Raw genomic sequence first — 18,951 nt, forward strand, 5'->3', positions numbered from 1 at the left:
TTAACAATGGTTCTCCTTCGTCCTCATAACGTGACAGAAAGTCTAATGCAGAGGCCATTCTTTGAGTTTTGTGGTGGTCGGTAAGAATTTTGGGCACCCATCGTGCACAGAACTTACGGTAACCCAATCTTGCTGTCACTATCTCGTACAAGAGAGTCTTAGAAATCTGTGGAAAACCAGTAGACAACTCCGACATTGAGAAACGTCGATTTTCACGAACTTTTGCATCAACTGTCTGAACGAGTTCGTCAGTCACCAATGATGGTCTACCACTCCTCTCTTCATCATGAACGTTTTCTCGTCCACTTTTAAATAAACGTACCCATTCACGGACAACTCCTTCACTCATAACTCTTGGTCCGTACACGGCACAAAGCTCACGATGAATAGCTGCTGCAGAATATCCTTTGGCTGTAAAAAACCTTATGACAGCACGCACTTCACATTTGGCGGGGTTTTCTATTGCAGCACACATTTCAAACTGCCACAAAAACTAAACTAGCGCAGGTACGACGTTCACTCGACCACGGCTTGATGCCGATTGACCTGCTGAGTGCGTGAACGCACAGATGGCGCCGCTACTCCCCCCACAACCCGCACTGTGACCAATCGGAGGTTACTTTCTGAACCGCCCTCGTATATATATATATATATATATATATATATATATATATATATATATATATATATATATATATATATATATATGACTTTGGAACATTATTAAGGTAAATTGTTCTCTATCAAAACCTTTCATTTGCTAACTATGCCTATCAGTAGTTAGTGCCTTCAGTAGTTAGAATCTTTTATTTAGCTGGCAGTAGTGGCACTCGCCGTATTGCAGTAGTTCGAGTAACGAAGATTTTTGTGAGGTAAGTGATTCATGAAAGGTATAGGTCATTGTTAGTCAGATCCATTCTTTTGTAGGGATTTTTGAAAGTCAGATTGCGTTGCGCTAAAAATATTGTGTGTCAGTTTAGTGTTGATCAGAATAGGTAAAGGGTGAAATATCTGAGTTCGTTCAGTTCTGCTCAGCTGTTTGAAAATCAAATAACGTAAGGGGTTTATCAGCACAGTAATTCACTAAATTTTTCTAAAGGGATGTTTCAGAGAGAACAGTTTCTTGTTACCCTAACTGTAGAATGTTTGACTTAGTTGAAGGGGCCACTACATTACTTCTACTTGCACCGCTTCATCACTATCAAAGTGAAATCCTCTAAAAGCTTTCTTCAGCTTTTGGAACCTAGATGACGGGCAGATGAGGCCTAGTCGGGGTGTATGGAAGATGCTCTGTGGTCTCGTGTACAAGGTGGGGTTGTTACACATGTCGCAGTGCTTGTGCATGCTCTATAGTTGTCATGATGAAGGAAAGGTAACCCCATGTGCGAAAGAACTCTTCGATTCGTCTTTTCATTTTCTTGAAGGAACACACCAAGCTGATTCTCGAACTCAGTCACAGTTGCGTAACACACCTCCATGTCACACGCTACAGTACGTAGCCCTCGATCGGCAGAGGGTTGCAATTGCGTTATGGAATTGTGAAAGTCGATCGAGATATATGCACGACGCGTAATATGGTAACCTGCATTGTTAACACAATGAAAAACTCGGAGGCATACATTTCGTATTATCAATACCTGCTTTCTTTTTTTCTTGGATAACGTCAGATATCCAAGAAAAAAAACATGATGCATCAGGAATGCTACAAAATCGTGTTATATCAATAAAAAGAAAGATATATCTAGACAGGTAAGAAAATCGTTATCAGTTAGATTAAGAAAACCATACATTATAATTTACTGTGTTCAGTACTAAAATGAAATGTAAATCCCAAATGGCCACAAAACAAATAATTGGCTTGATAGGGGTAGCCAAAAGTATACACGATGAAGAAAAAATACCGCACGTCACGGTCGGCATTTCATTGCTCATCCAAGTTCAAGACAAAAGTGTATCTACCTAACCTTAGTCTACTCACTGGTTAACAGACATGCGATTCAGAAAATGAGGCCCTGGTGATGCTATTACTGCATGCAGCGGGGCTAAGAACAAGTAGCACTAATTCTGGGCTGAGGTGGAGCTCTGCCAGTAGCTTAGTGAGACGAGAAAATGCCGTGGGAATCGGAGACTCAGACTCAATGATGTTATAGTTGAGTTTGCGCCAAACATTCTTTTTCAGTTAAAGCAACAAACAGCATCCAGTTGACACCTCCAATTGTGGTATGTTGTGTTTTTCTTTCTGTCTTTACTTAAACATTATAACATAAACTTCTTACATATAAAACGTCAGTTTTGCTCTGTCCATGAGATAATTAAAAACAGTTGAAATTAATAGTGCACGCAAGAACATCGTCGGTATCCAATGAGATACATCAAACGCAATACGTAGGGGACACTAAATTGCACATTATGTTACACATTATAATTCCATTCTAGACATCCATCGCCCAGGCTTATCTTCACAGTGCTGGTGCGTAGACACACAAACAAATTTCGCTTTAGGAAATTGCATTTGCAAAGACTTCGCATCTATCTGGGTCATACGTTGCTGGACCCTACGCAACACGTCTGTATCAACTTTTGTTACATTTGCCTCCCCCCTCCCCTCAACCACACACACACACACACACATACCAAATTAGGCTCTACTGGATTGATGTCTTGGGATTCTGGAGTCCAGAACATCGAAAATCTATGACCGATTCATTTTTCTGGAAGTACCTCTATTCCAAAGTGTGGCAGTGTACCTTCGTTCCGAAACGTAATGTGCAACTGAACACAAAGAGAAATTTTAAAATTCATCGTGGAATGTACTGGAAAGGAACTAACGATGGAAGGCACATGCAAATTGTCCAGTAATAGGTAACGGATCAAACGCACTTTTTTGACCATTCTAGCCTATAGATTTATGTTGCTGCATCACGAACAAAAGTCATGTGGAGGTGTGGTTTTTGGAGAATTTTCCTAAATTGCATGCAGCAATGGCTGGAAGGTAGTAGTTAAGGAACGGAATGTCATATCGGATGGCTTTCGCAGGTGACGTTGATATTTAGCAAACTGTTCTAGGACGCAGGTTTACGGCTCCGCACTTGGGAGGGAAGGCAAGGAACGGCGGTCACTGTATACTAGTGTGATGAAGTCAGGGCAGCACAGGGAACTGACCTGCTGTGAAGAACCGATACATTGCAGGTAGAGGCGCCGCTAATGAACTGTATGTAGGGACCGAAGAGGGCTGAGGGAACCAGAAGTTGTAACAATCAAAGAGCACTCCACTTGTCTCCTCCAGAGGAAATTCGTCTGCGGTGTAGCCCGGAGGCTCAAATTGGGAGTAGTTGTGCCGCCACTATGTCAATGTTTAGAATCCGAGTGAATAACGATTGTTTAAATTGCACGCCTAAGTCGAATACAATCTGGTGATGAATTTCGGCGGCCAACCTACCCGCTGCACGGACTCGCAGTAGATGTGGCGGGGAGAGGCCGCACCTTGGTGCTGCACCGGCGCGAGGAGCGAGATGGCCGCTACCCTCCGCTCTCTGGGTAACATCGTCCGGCGGACTGCAAGCTGCCATTCGCTGGGGTGGGTCGGAGGCACCAACTAGCGACCTCCCGGGTGAAGAGCAATCTGCGGTCTCTCACGAATATGCCCTGGCTGCTAAGGCTTTCTACAACGATGGCGGCCAGTTATTTTCCCGTGGGCGCTGTACGTGGGGTTCACAATTTGTGCTTGAGGGAGCAGCCAGCCACGTCCCAGGCTACCTATGCACATACACGCAGGTTAATGTATCGCGGCTACCCCTTATAGCGATCACGAGAGTAGGAGCGCTACTTCTGCAACGCTGGCTGGCTGGACGCCAATGCAGCAGGTTCCACCGCTGGTATTGGTGCTGATCCATGGATGGACGCCACGTGGCGCCATCACTGCGATCAGTAGGAGGGCTGCTGTTTAACTTCTATGCATTAAAGTCAACGAAACACTTGCCGGCTTTTCTCCGCATTCTTAGGCGTAAGTCACCCCTCTCTACCAAACCATACCTCTCTGTCGTTCCGACTTATTACAACCCCTGAGCGCTACAGGGCGGTTGTGAAATGTCACGTTCACATGCAGGTTGTGTTCCATTCAGTAATAATTGTTGTGAGTTGAAAATAACTTCACGAGTGAAGCTATATTCGTCAGTCCATCCCACGTTACTTTTAAAATGGCCAATATCTTCCACTTGGTGCTGAATCCATTCAAATAACTATACTCTTCCATTTCGGTCTTCTTGCCACTGGTGCTGAATTAGCTTGCTATGATACAGAAACAGGTCATTGTGCATCACTTCAAAAAGCAGTTTGTCACATATCTGGATCTGCTTTTGGTGATGTAGTTGAATGATTTCAAGAACTGCGTTATCTGTTTGTGGAATAGGTTTTGTCCTTGGGCGCCTTGTGTGCGTTGCTTGTATACGAAGGTTACCCGTTTCCCAGAAGGCTGTGTTTCAGGTGACGAAAACCATTCTCATCAAGATGGCGTCTTCTGTGGTACTATTTAGCATATGCTCGTGCAACACTAGCCTTTTGATCGGAAACACTCAGCATCAAAAACATATTAAGATATTTATCTTTTGTGCGTTTCATCGGGAAGCTGTCCTACACAAAGTTGACAGGAATAGCCATGGTTGTCCACTCTGCAGTCAGTAGACACATACACCCAGGTTAATGGTTCCCACTATCATGCCATAGGCCACTATCATTTTATAGGTCATTGTCCTGTGTTGAAATGATGCACAACTTATAAACTACGAGAGCTAGGGAACGGGAATCAAAAAAATGTAAAAGAAACCTGACGAAGATTTGAACAACGGCTCTATGGGCGTCTTAGGTTTGATGTTTCATCGGACCACTCAGTGACCTGCTACACCCGGCACGGTTATGTGGGATGACACACAGTCCTCTTTACATTCCAATGCCCTACACGATGTGACATTGTTTATATCTCCTCGTTTTCACCAGTTATGTGTTTTCTAAACGCACTCAGTCTTATTTAGAGAGATAAATTTTTGATTGGAATCTGGTTAAAGATTCGCATGCTGGCATTTATTTGCCACCCTGTATATTGATTAAGAACGTTAGCCAACAAGACTATGTAAAAACAATTACTGAAATCGCAAACGGCTACAAAACAAGTGTGTTGCTCGGTGGGAGTTGTTGTTTAAGTCACTCTTTGAAGGAGTTATCCAATATTATTTATGTCCCAGAAGGTGTCGTTTTAACCGATCCCTTTATCTAGTCAGGTTCAGGTCACAATTTTCTTTTCTCCGAAGTTCTGTTCAGTGCCTTCTAATTAGTTACGTGATGTAGCAGACTAATGTTGTAGTTAGCCTCAGCAGCCAGGGCATATTCGTGAATAACCGCAGACTGCTCTTCACCCGGGGGGTCGTGCAATTTAATCAATCGTTATTCACTCACCTTCATGCTACACCCCTGACGTATTTCCTCTGGAGGAAACAAGTAGAGCGCTCTTTAACAGTTATAACGTCAGGATCCCTCAACCCTCTTCGGTCACTACATACAGTTCATTAGCTGCACTTCTATCTGCAATGTATCGGTTATTCACAGCATGTCAGTTCCCAGTGCTGCCCTGATTTCATCACACTTGTAAACCGTGCCCGCCGTGCCTTGCATTCACTCTTATGTGCGGCGTCGTAAACCTGCGTCCTCGAATCGTTTGCTATATATCAACGTCACCCGCGAAGTAATATGATGTGACATTCGGCAGCCATAGAAAGAAATTTAGAAGAATTCTGAAAATACCACCCAGTACATGGCTTGTGTTTGTGGCGCAGCAACATAAATCTACTGGCTAGAATCATTAAAGAAGTGCTTTCGACCCCTTACCTATTACTGGACAATTTGCATATGCCCTTACATCGTTCGTTCCTTTGGAATACATTACATGATGCGTTTGAAAAGTTTCTCTTCGTATTCCGTAACACTTTATGTTTCGGAACGATGGTACAGTGCAACACATTGGAATAGAAGAATCTCCAAGGAAATGGATCAATCATGGATTTTCGATGTTGTCGACTCTACAATCTCCCGACATTAATCCACTGCAGCCTAATTTGGTGTGTGAGTGTAGGGGGGAGGGAAACTGGACAAAAGTTGAAGCAGACGTGTTGTGTAGGTTCCAGCAACGTATGATGCGGTTAGTTGCGAAATTTGCAAATGCAACGTAGTTGAACGCCTTTCCGAAAGTGAAATTTATTCGTGTGTCTACATACCAGCACTGTGAAGATAAGCTTGGACGATGGACGTCTAGTATGGAATTATAATGTGTAACGTAATGTGCAATTTAGTGTCCCCTACGTAATGCGTCTTTTGTACCTCATTGGATACCGACGATGTTATTGTGTGCACTATTATTTTCAACTGGTTTTAATTAACTCATGGACAGAGTAAAACAGACGTTTTATATGTAAGAAGTTTATGTTATGTCTTAATGTTTAAATAAAGACAGATAGAAAAAGATAACATACCACAATTGGAGGTTTCAACTGGATACTGTTTGATGCTTTAACTGAAAAAGAATGTTTGGAGCAAATTCAGCTTGAACATCTGAGTCTCCGATTCCCATGGCATTTTCTCGTCTCACCGAGCTAATGGGAGAGCTCCACCTCAGCCCAGAATTAGTGCTACTTGTTCTTAGCTCCGCTGCATGAAGTAACAGCATGACCAGAGCCTCATTTTCTGAAAAGCATTTTTGTTAACCAGCGAGTGGGACTAAGGTTAGGTAGATTCACTTTTGTCTTGAACTGGGATGAGAAATCAAATGTCTACCGTGACTTGCGGCATTATTTCTTAATCGTGTGCACTGTTGTCTATTCCTATCAAGCAAATTATGTGTTTTGTGGCCATTTGCAATTTACATATAATTTTAGTGCTGAGCAGAATAAATTTATGATTAATGTATGGTTTCCTTAATCTAACTGATAACGATTTTCTTACCTGTCTCGATTTATCTTTCTGTTTATTGGTATAACACTATTTAGTAGCATTCGTTTTGCATCATACTTTTTTTTTGGATATCTGATGTTACCCAAGAAAAAATGAAAGAAAGTATTGATAAGACGGGATGTATGCCTCCGAGTTTTTCATTGTGTTTACAATGCAGGTTACCCTAATACGCGACGTGCATATTACTCGGTCGACTTTCACGATTCCATAACGCAATTGCTACCCTCTGCCGATCGAGGGCTACGTACTGTAGCGTGTGCCATGGCCGTGTGTTACGTAACTGTAACAGAGCTCGAGATACTGCCTGTTGTATTTCTTCAAGAAACTGAAAAGACGAATCGAAGAGTTCTTGCACAGATGGAGCTACCTTTCCTTGATCATGACAACGACACAGCATGTACATGCGACATGTGTAGCAATCCGACACCTTGTATACGAGGTAAGAGATCATCTTCCATACACCCCAACTATGCCCCATCCGCCCGTCATCTTTTTCCAAAACTCGATGAAGACTTTTTAGAGGGTTTCACTTTGATAGTGATGAAGCGGAGCAAGTAGAAGTAATGTTATGGCCCCTTCAACAAAGTCAAACATTCTACAGTGAGGGTATCAAGAAACTGTTCTCTCGTTTGGATAAACATAGTGACAGGAAGAATGAGAATGTAGAGTGTTAATAAAGTTTATTTTATTTAAAAAGCTTTATAAGTTTTCACATATAAAGATTCAGAGGCATTACTTTTCGGCACATACCTTTACTTACGCTTCAATCGACAAGATCTAGTAATTGAGACGGTACACGGTCACTTTTACTACTTCGATAATGCGAACACGCATCTTGGCGCGATATTTCAAATAGCTTGCAATAAATTCATATAGAACCGTGAGATATGACACTATTTCTTCTGGATTACAAATTTTTCACTTATTTCCCAGGCCAGGTAAGGCCCAGCCGTGGCGTCAGTCGTGAGTCTTTGCTGTGGCCGCCGGTGTCCTCGTGGCAGGCAGTGTGTTAGGGTTGGAAGTGGACATTGGGAATATAGGAGGTCAGCGTGGATAACGGATGAAATGCATTTGATGTTATTAATAACAAGCCGTAGTTTGTCAGTATTTACGTGAACCTGTAGGTAGAGAAATATCTTCTACCGTTTAATATAACAGTTGACGTCATGAAACTACACTTTTATTGCGTCGGCATACAACTGTTATAGAAACAACAGAAACATAAAAAGAATACAAATGCAAAGTTTTTAGTACTAATCTTTACAGTAATGATATTTACTGCATGTCGTGACGTAATCAGAAACTGACACACAATAGGATGTGTAGATTCGACCGGTTACTTTTAAGTATAAGAGTCAAGTTCTGACACTCTTCCAGTTTCTTGGCTCCTCTGGAAACAGCAGATGTCTTCAGTCAGCAGTCCAGCTATTTATTCTCCACTCCGTCGCAGACGATTCAATCTGAGCCAACTGATTTGCAATACTCTTAGTTCCTGGGACAATCTGAAAGGGATGGTTTGCATTGACTCTTTGGTTTCACCACGTAAACTGCAATGAAGAGGAATATGCTTTATTAAAGATAGGAAGTACAAAAATAACATAGCAGTTTAATTTTACTAGTGATAAGACAACGGTAAGTCTTCACCTTTTTTACATAGCACGAATTTCACTGTCAGCATTGTGGCAAGATTATGTCACGGTCGTGTATCAGAGATAATGTGGGGTCACACAGTGTGCTATGTTACAGGGTTCCTATTCTTCACTGGTACTATAGCAGACCGTTGGAAGATTGGCGACGCGAATAAACCTGACTTATAGCTTATTTCGAAAGTTTAAGGATGTCACTATAACCACGTTCCTCTAGGAGGGTAATGCTCCTGACGTGCGAAGCATTCAGTGAGCAACGCATGTCTCCTGTGACGAGGTAAATGACGATAACCTGAGGGACCTTGGTTTCGTTTGCTGGGAACTGATCTGGCGATCTCTGAGTTTGTGTTTAGGGAATGGTCAGCACCGCCGGTCCCCAGTAACCGTAAAACTTTGTCGGACGTGAGACCATCTTAATAGTAGAACGATCCAACGTGACGGGATGAAATGCGTTTACTCTGTCCTTCGTGTACAGGTCAGGAACGGTATTCCGCCGTCCAAACGTTCGCCCAACCCATAACGAACACCCTTTTGTTGCAAAAAGAAATAGAGAAATCAGTCGTCTTGACAGTGATGACAGCTACTGACAACAAAATTTACACTCTTGACAGTTTAATTAACAACAGTGTTATGTAAATACTAATGCTTATCATAAAGAAAGGACTGAATGAAAGAATACCATATGATACGAAACAGAAAGGATTCAAGAAATTACTATTTACGAAGGTTAAACCCCAGACCATAAATTGACCAAAGATAACATTTTTCCTAGAAGAGGGTTGTAGCCCCATCGAGCTGTACGATTGCGGTGACTACAATGTAACTCGGCAATGGAGATGTTAACTTCATTTCTCTCTTGTACTCTTGCAATAGTAGTACGCATGTTAAGCGCTGCTACGTTATTTTAAAGACGATCTGAAGTTTAAAAGTTTTACGGTTGGAATTATTAGTCAGAAGTGGGACTGAAGTAAAATCATCTTTACCGTTTAGACAGACAACGAAATAGTTGATTGCTGATTTGTGATGGGACTTAGCCTTCGTGATACTTAATAGTCACCAGCATCAAAGGACACAGATAGAGACTCATCGCTGACATAAATCCAATTATTAGACTTGAATAGACAACAGATAAACGCAATCACAAAGAATTTACAATTTCGCCGTACTGTCAGAAGCTATCGTCAAAGTCAGAACTGCGGATGCTAAACGACGCAATCACCCTGTAGAAACACTGAATGAATTAGGTACCTTTCTCCATCACTCAGAATGCCAAGTTTGGAGAGCGCAAGATCACCGAAATGTTATTTGTTTTGAGAGACACCAAACGTTTCTAGTGGTGAGACCTTCAGTTTTCCCCAACTCTAGAAGATTCACATTTTATTAGAGTTTGAAGAATTATTCTCTTTGAATTGCGCCCATGTTACTCTGCACGATCCCTGTGAAGTTACGGGCTTCAGCTTTGTGTGAGATGCGAGGCCACCTTCTGTTTATTAATCGTCCGCAATATTATTGCACGTGGGACTGGGGCATTTCGGTCGGCTCATCGTGAGTTTTAATCGTGATATTTTGCTAGGACACGATGAGCAATTTCACAGTATAAGCACAGCTCTTCTGAAAGCTTCGATAGATGGTGCGTTTTCCTTAACCACTGTTCTTGATGACTGCAATGTATCAGCCTCCATACAGCAGTGGCCACGAAAAGCCAAACTAAATAATGTCGTGGTTGTATAGTAACAAACTTACTATACATGTAGAATTTGCCGCTTGCTTTCCAGACATTTTCAGCTAAATATTCATTATTTATCTTTCATGTACTCTTGTACTAACCAACACGCGTGCAGGCACAACTTCTAACGCAGTGGAAATCTTAACCAGTAATACGACAACCCCACATCTTCTTCTTTCGCGATATTTTGGTCTGGCCTAAGTAACGTGCTTTTATAAGGTTTTTTCTCAACCTTCACTGACTACTAATTAAAATGTGTGGCATGCTGCTATTTACCATATAAATGCCCGATATTTGGGAAATTTATTGCAATGGTTATACGGTTGATTGCTAGTACAGTGTGTCATCGCCTATAAGTAGCATATATTTCGGTCCGATATTACATTGTAGATGTCTCACTAAGACAATGAATGAGTCTGTGCCCTAATTTAATGCCAACATGATGTTTCCGATAAGATGTAGTCCAGTACGTTCACTTATCATTGCCCAGTTCACCTAATTCTTCGTCTCTATGTCAACGCGTCGTTAAGTCTTTAACTTCTTTAAACTTGCAAGATTATTTCTACTTGTTCCTAAGCGTATGACGGGTATTGTTTACACACACTAATCCAGTTGTCGGCATTCTACAGGGTATGAAGAAAAGTGTACGTTGCCTATCGGTTTATAGTGTTAAGCTTAGTATAGGTGTGTGTACTTCACTGCCAACACATTCACTGTGAAAATTAACCACACGCTACGGACCGCGGCACTTGTGGCAACTTACGTCTCCGGTAAAAATATCTTTTCGTAAAATGTTGAAACTATGGCCCACTGCGTACTTCATGTCGCGTTACACGACATAATCCTCCTAAAAGAATTCAAGGGTGTGTAGTGAAAAACATGCAGCAGTTTTAAGGGGCAAGAAAATTACTATAAAAGGTGGACTAAATATGCGCAGCAAATTGCTCTGAATGGTTTTGGTGGAGAATCATGAAGACTTGCAATTTCGTAATTTCGGTGAGGCAAGGGTAGGCACTGTTCCTTGATGATTTGATTTCACTCATATTTTCACTTTCGCTGTGGGACCATTCGCGAATTTTTATGCTGAACAAACTGGTTTCATCTTGTCAATTTTGAACAGAAAACAGTTCTGTTTAAAGTAACTTGCCTTTCGGTAGTTGGTTGTAGCAAGAATACAGCTTCAACGAATTAGCATACAAGTAGAACTTGTTGTCTGCTGCGACACAAATGGTATCATCGTCATCTTCCGTGTAGGACGACCTCCCCAGAAATCTACTCTCAGCTGTGATATTGCCGGTGCTTAGAGTCTCATTCCCGATGTTGGCGGTGGTCGACTCTTCTGGTTGTCCGTGGACCTCCGCCACTGCTACCAGTGCTGTAAAAGTCAGTGAACGTAATTACAGATGGCTATTTCGTCTAATGGATTTTAATGAAACTCTCCCACTTAGCACTGCAACACTACTGTATGTTACATATGTGTTACTTGAACAGTCCACTCGTCCCTGAAAATAAAAAAGAACGAATCAACAGCGACATGCACGCTATGCTCATGTCGGACAAGTTCTCGTAATTAATTTCGTGTTCCAATATACAATTACAGTGGTCTTTCAAGTCCTTGTTGGATTGTTATTATCTCATAATCAAATTGACAATATTAGTTCTTTCCTCACTTATATTTGGGAAGGTTTGCCTTTTTAGTAAGGCTCTGCCACACTGAAGGCTAGCCAGATATTTGGCTGATAAAGTTAGGTTCTTCATTGGTTTTGACATCAGACAGCCCGCTCTACACTTAGTAGTAAAGAATGAAAAGGTATTGCAGAAGCTGGAAGCCTTCCTCGTTACGATCATGTAGCTGGGGTTTCACTGAAAAGCACACATATCTCCAAGTGGACGGCTCTGTAAAGTCTTTTGCTCCTCATCAAGATAATGAACGTAACCTATTAAAATATTGTCCCTGTTCCGTCCACTGAAAATCACGTGATAGAGAAGATTAATAAGTGCCATTAGTATTTGTTTGTTTTTCTGTTACATTCAAACTAAAGTGAGAGGCAAAGAAGTGACACTCCTTGCATGGAGCGTCTCACATAACGTCTTGTGATGTTCCGTATATTGTACGATGGGAGACATCAGAGTCATTTCACTATCTACGTTATGTCCAAGACACTAGTACACACACGGTTCCGTCACAGGAATGTGAACACCGCCTTTGTTCGACATCAACGCGAGATAACCACTCAATGACGGTAGGGCTCAGTATTAACGCTGGAGGCTATGTAAAGATCATCAGGGAGCCGCGGGGGACAGTGCAATAGTTGTCATAATGCGGAAATGAAACTATTTATCTGACGTCCAAAGGGGTATGATTATTGCCTTTCAGGCAATGAGTGGATGCACGCCTCAGTTTGAAAACTTTTCAAGTGTCACCCTGCTTAAAGTGAAGTGTGCATGGTAAAACTGCACTATCTAAAACTGACAGCATGACCAGTGGGGCAACATTGACCATAGATGACAGAAGTGAGAGACAGCTGCGGAGATGTGTACGGATGAACAAGCATGTTACAGTTGAGGGAAAGACGCCGCACATGAACCACGGGGCTACCAGCAGTGTCTGCTCAACGATTATCGCGCGAAAGTCGTAGTTTTCCGCTGTACACAGTAGGTTCCCGATTCGTACGCTCACGTCGACTGCTGTTCACCAGCGACGAAGGCTTCAATTTTCACTCCAATACCTGAACCGGACCTGCTGTGAGCGGCCGTTTGAGGCGAAAGGCGTTTTATGCTCGATCGGGTATAAGGCGGGTGGCGTTAGGGCGTGAAACGTCTCAAGGCAAACAACCTGCAATGAGTGAGGGAGCGTTATGGTCTGAGGAATGTATTCGTGTCGGTGATTCTTCATAAAGGAAGCCATAATCGATCTAAACTACTATGCGTTTGTGCTTGAGGACCGTGTCCACCCCTCCATGCAGTTAAATGTTCTTCGGTACGATGGCATCTGCCAAGAACACAATGCATCCTCTCACTGTTGGATCTGTAGTTTGCTCTTAATATGACTGGACATGTTTCCTTCTGTTCTTTGGAATGAGATCTCAATATGGTAACTTTAGGGCTCTTGTACTTCTCTTTATACTCTGTGATCGAGAAATGTGTTTCCAGTAATTGCAGTTTTATTTTATTATGCAACTGTTTTGTTGGATACTTGTTGTCAGTTTCACTACGTAGTTTTCTGTAAAGAATATAAGAGTTTTTTCACTGCACTCGCTTTCTTCAGTAGCGTCTATTATGTGCCCTGTATTTGGCCTTCTAATTCTTACTTGATTCTCCCCCAGTTTTTTTTTTGTTTATGCTACTTAGTGTTTAATATTGTTTTTTATGTGCCTGTTCGTTCTTATCTTTACCTTTCTTTAATCCCTTTGTTAGTAGTTTGTTTAGTTAGTGACTTGTAGCGCAATTTTCGTTGCTGTTCATTATTGCAGTACATCTTACGTTTGTAAGTACCTCTTATAGTTATTACTTTTGAAATGTAACGCATGAGAAAATTTTCCAGCCAGCACACCGAAACATGTCATAGAGGCACGTGACATCTTACGTTACAGTTCAATGTGCACAAGCAAACGTTGTGAATTGACTCATTCTCCGTATTTTGAAGGCGGTATGAAATGCGTAAGAAGATACTCCAAAAATATTATCCTTGAATAGCTGAAATTATATTCTATGATTTACATTTTCTGGTTTTTTAATTGCAGTGAGGACAAAACAGACGACCGCATGGGAAAAATCGTTGAATTACACACACGCAGACAATTGATCGAAAACTTATGTTGCTTCCAACAACACTAAGGTGAAATAAAAATGCGAAAACTATTGTCAGCAAAACGTAACTGGTGCAGTAACTTTTTTTGTTGCATAACTAAAGCTGTCGTCCTCTTTTCATCATTCCTACAAGAGGTGTTGCGTGTGCATTCCAGTATGTATCACAGCTTAGCTTCATGGTTCTTTGCTTCTCAAGTGTAAAAGGATTGCAACATCAGTCACTAACTCTCAAAATACATATAGCTATTAAATAGTAGAGCCATTTGATTAAACCTGGTGCCACAGGAAGGATTTGTGTGAGACTGTTCTGGGCAATTTCTCTGACAAATGCCATACGCTCATTTCATTTCATATCTGACAAGTACCTCTGGCATGTCCCGAAGACATGAGGTCTAAGATACATCCTTTTAGAGCTACGTGTAGTTGGTGATACCGTAAACCGTCTTCACAGTTCATTTCAAGTGCATCATATACGTTAAGTCTAACAAAACAGGTGTGTATTTTGAACAGCTTATGAAAAACATTTACGTAGTCGTTTTTTCTCTGAAATTGCCAGAACACTGATGCCTGCTGTTTCACAAAGAAAATACCAAACTCCATTTTGATCACCTCGTTTACAGATGGCTCACAAATGCAGGTCTTACGTAATAGCTTGTAAAACTACGACACCGTGCAGCACGTATTTTCCAGCTGATTGGTTTCATAGATTTAAAACCATTTTTACAACTATATGTACTTATGAAAATAATCATCAATGATATTTTATGAGACTGTAATATATGATGAACGAATAAATAACAAATAATTATGTCAAGTAGTTATAGTAAATAGTCTGGAAATGACAGGGATGTTATATTTGTATGACACGGGTCATACATTTCATGTAACAATAATATCGTTGGCGTAAGAACGGACGGAGGGATGAGTTGCGACCAATCTGCGTTTTGGTACAGACATGTTTCTTGGGGCAGAAATGACAAATTGTGCTGGAATTGTTGTTATAATAAGGGGGAAGCTAAGATATAAGTGAGGGAGCACGTGTATGTGCGTAGTACATAACCGCAAGAAGGTTTTTAGAGTTAATGAAAAAAGCAGTGTGGCCCAAGTTTATTTAAGTTCATCGCTAATCAAACGAGCCTACTGTCTATACTGAATTTCATAAATAACATTACATCGTACTGCAAGCAACTCATCGCAAAATAAGATAAATCCAGTAGTTTTATAGTTGCGTTATACGCATGCCAGTATAATAGTAGCTTTCTTGGTTCAAAAAATAGCTCTGAGCAGTATGGGACTCAACATCTGAGGTCATCAGTCCCCTAGAACTTAGAACTACTTAATCCTAAGTAACCTAAGGACATCACACACATTCATGCCCGAGGCAGAATTCGAACCTGCGACCGTAGCGGTCGCGCGGTTCAAGACTGAAGTGCCTAGAACCGTTCTACCAGCCCGTCCGGCAGCTTTCTTGGGACATTAGATTGGTCTAGTCAAACTACCAACGTAGTCCTGTCCTCTCATCATAACTTCCGTTAAATTGAGAAGTAATTTTCAATCAAGTAGTCATTGTAATAGAAAGCTGTAGTAACTATGGTTCTTCATATGATGCAGCACTGCTATGCTAACACAGACAATCAGATAAAACGAAAAGTGATATAAGTGCAATACATGTTTGAGTGACAAAACTATACCGGCTATCTTGAAGCCAAGGTAATATTATGATTTTATGTTTTGTTCTGTAAATAACATATCTCTACATAACATTAGTACTGGCAGTAGGTTGTTGCCTTGAAGGAAGGTTTCTACGGCACTATTCGAATAGTATCTGATAAGGATAAGGAATTAATTACTTCCGGTCACGACTAAAGATATTTTCAAAGACACAGCCTTATCGTTATTTGCGTGACGCAATATAGTATCTACGAAGTGTTGCTAGTCGCAATTAAAATTTTTATTAGAATTATTTCATCACAGATTAACGTCTTTAGTGTTCATTTTACGCGTGTTTTTCACATCGAAGCTCGCACAAGCGCATTTTGTTTATTTACCCCATTACCTTTGTTAAAGTATTTGCGTGAATTCAGTGTAATTAGCTATTTACCAAAGGCAGCTTTCAATCGTTTTGGAGATGGAAAACATTTTATTCTGCTTTCTAAGTTCATTCATACAACAACTTTGTGATACCTAATCACGGTTTCCTACAGTAAGACTGCCACTCGTAGCCTTCTTTTTTTTTTTACATTTATAAAGTTTTGTACACAGCAAATGCTCGTGCAATAACGAATGTGTTGGAACTGTCTAAATAGTATCGGTAAGAATCGATCTCCATATTAGATGCTTTGTTTATATTTATTGTGCAACAGTTTTATGCACAGGAGAGTATATGTGAGTATCATGTTACGATACAACAAGAATATAATGTGGTCCAAGTGTTTTAACGGTTGCTTACTGCACTCTGCTGATGATTCAATATAACAAATAGTTTACAGTGGACGAGATAAGCTTCACAATAGCGAAGATTAACAAGTGCTCAATCGAAATAAGATATGCATTTTAAAGTCTTCTGGATTGTATTTAATTTTTTTTCGGCCAATCGACTAACTTTCTATACATGGAAATAGCTTTTCGCATGGATTAATACATGAGAAATTATGTAAAATAGGGGTAAGAAAAAAATGTTTATCGTCAATGACAGATAATAAATTCTGCCAATACTTACCAGCAACAAGCAACAAAGCAGCCTTCATTGTACTCGACAAAAACTACTACTGCTCTCTGCGTTATATTTTCATTTATATACGTTTAATACCCGATGGCATCATCGAATGTTATCGTAAAGTTCCCGCCTGATTTTCCGTTCCGGGAACTCTGGTTGCAGCAACTAGCAGCAGATTGACTTTCCTTGTGCTTGAAAAGATATGTTGTCGTTCGCTATGTCAAACGTATTATCAGCATTACAAATACAGCATTCAATGAAACTGGTTACCATACTTTAGGCACAGGCTGGAAAGGAAAATTTTTTGTCTCTCAATGAAGCCCATCTTTTAATGTCGTACGGCTCGAATGCTGATGAAAGGAGGTGAACAGATGTCAGTGACGTTTATATCATTCACCGTCCGGTATAAAGAGCTTTCCATTTTGAAGAGGAAACTCTTGTGCATAGAGGAACTTTAGTACCTAGATACTACAGTCTAGTTACCAATCTTAGAATCATACGAGGGAGTGTTCTCTAGAGATAACTTAAGCAGTTTCCACCATCTAATTTTTTTTATTATTCTTAGACGTAATGTTGTGTTTTTTGCAGCATTTGTAATTTTTTCTAGCTCTACACCTCTACGTCCTGTATAATACATTAAATCTATTTGAAATATGTGGTTAATTCTTTAGCTACAGACTGTTATGCAAATCTATACATCTAACTTCCCGTGGATTAAATCTGGGAGCGCCATATCGTATGGGCATGTAAAATTCCCCTCCTTAAAAAATCTTTTGGCGTGTAAAGAGCAACAAACCGACGCCTTCTGTAGACACTAGCAGTCAAATGAAAGGCTAGACGAGCATTGTTTGTTAGGATTGAGTCTAGCAACACAATTCAAAACGGAAATACCGTATATCTGTTATAACTCCAGAGAAACGGCACTTAACGACTCTTAGGAAATACATCCTATATAAAGTACTGACGCTTTTGTGATACTGCGTTGGTCGTGCGCCATAGTAAGTAATAATTTAACACAAGACAATGTTGTGACTTGGAAAATGGGAAAAAGCTTCAATTCAGCAGAGTAAACTTTGTAATGCAGAAAAAGACTGGAGCACATAAAAAGTGGATATGAAATAAGGAAATATTTTAAAGATCAAATACCCATTTGCCTAAAAAGCGAAAATGTGTAAATTGTTTCGAATTACAACCTTGTCCCCTACCCTTCTGTTAGAGGGAAAGTCACGCAAGGAACGACTTAGGGACAAAGAGTCGATGCTTGACACATCACTAACAGCTCCACACACGGAACACATACGTACATAACATGATAAGTGTTTAATTGTTTTAGGTTTTAGTGTAAATGGCATATCAGTTATGTATGTAGTACATTCTGCCACGTGGAAGTTAATTATGTCACATTCTCCTTAGAAAAATGAAGTGAAATATTTTTCCTTTTCAATCCTTTAAACTCGCATTTTGCAAAAACAGACAAAATGTCTGGTGGGATACTGCAATCACTGGTTATACAATGTTACTTATAATCCGTCACGATTGCAAAAATGTTTATTCACGTAGCTGGTTCCTGTCCGTCTAGAACCATCTTCAGATATGCAAATTTCAGTTACAGGAGTAACCCGTCCTCACACAGCAACATTCACATGCTGCGTCCGGCTGAAAATTCCGGTATGATCTCGAGGGCCCTGGACAGTCTGTCGCACCACACTGGCTCTTCTCTTCAAGGAACTGCCGCGTACTCTGTGACAAATGAGCGGACAGATGTGTCAACAAAGATGAATTCTCTGAAAACTTCTGTAGAAGTCTTATTATTTACTGTTGGTACTGAAAATGAAAGACACTCCCTTTCCTACAGAGCATACGTACTTCTATTCCTGCAGCCCCTGCAGAACATGAACAGGAAGTCACGAATGTAGACTTCCTTTGATTACATCCCTATTAACAGTATAGTATCAGTTTTGTTGATGATCTTTTAACTACGTCATCTTCGCCTTGTTTGCAAACAAAGTGACGGGCTACTTTTGTACTTTTTACAAACGAGGAACAGCTTTGACAAC

General features: G+C 40.7%; 2 protein-coding genes across 18 annotated transcripts in view; one reads left to right on the forward strand and one right to left on the reverse strand.

The window, feature by feature from the left end:
- LOC126236536 (uncharacterized) overlaps positions 1 to 18,951 on the forward strand; it is a 302,827-nt gene that overhangs the window by 139,642 nt on the left and 144,234 nt on the right. The window lies entirely within an intron of this gene.
- LOC126236547 (uncharacterized) overlaps positions 1 to 18,951 on the reverse strand; it is a 342,194-nt gene that overhangs the window by 122,666 nt on the left and 200,577 nt on the right. Inside the window, exon 3 of one of the 14 annotated variants that reach the window (XR_007544941.1) lies at positions 8,289 to 8,543. The exons of 12 other annotated variants lie outside the window; for them this stretch is intronic. Coding sequence is in view for 1 of the 2 variants with exons in the window: in XM_049945947.1 (XP_049801904.1) it covers positions 16,898 to 16,925 (28 nt within the window). In the remaining variant the exon portion in view is untranslated. Of the gene's footprint in view, positions 1 to 8,288; positions 8,544 to 16,897; positions 17,038 to 18,951 lie in introns of those variants that run through there. One more of the 14 variants, XM_049945947.1, reaches the window with a different exon arrangement.

This window comes from Schistocerca nitens, chromosome 2, assembly GCF_023898315.1.
Source record: "Schistocerca nitens isolate TAMUIC-IGC-003100 chromosome 2, iqSchNite1.1, whole genome shotgun sequence".
Taxonomy (NCBI): Eukaryota; Metazoa; Arthropoda; class Insecta; order Orthoptera; family Acrididae; genus Schistocerca; species Schistocerca nitens.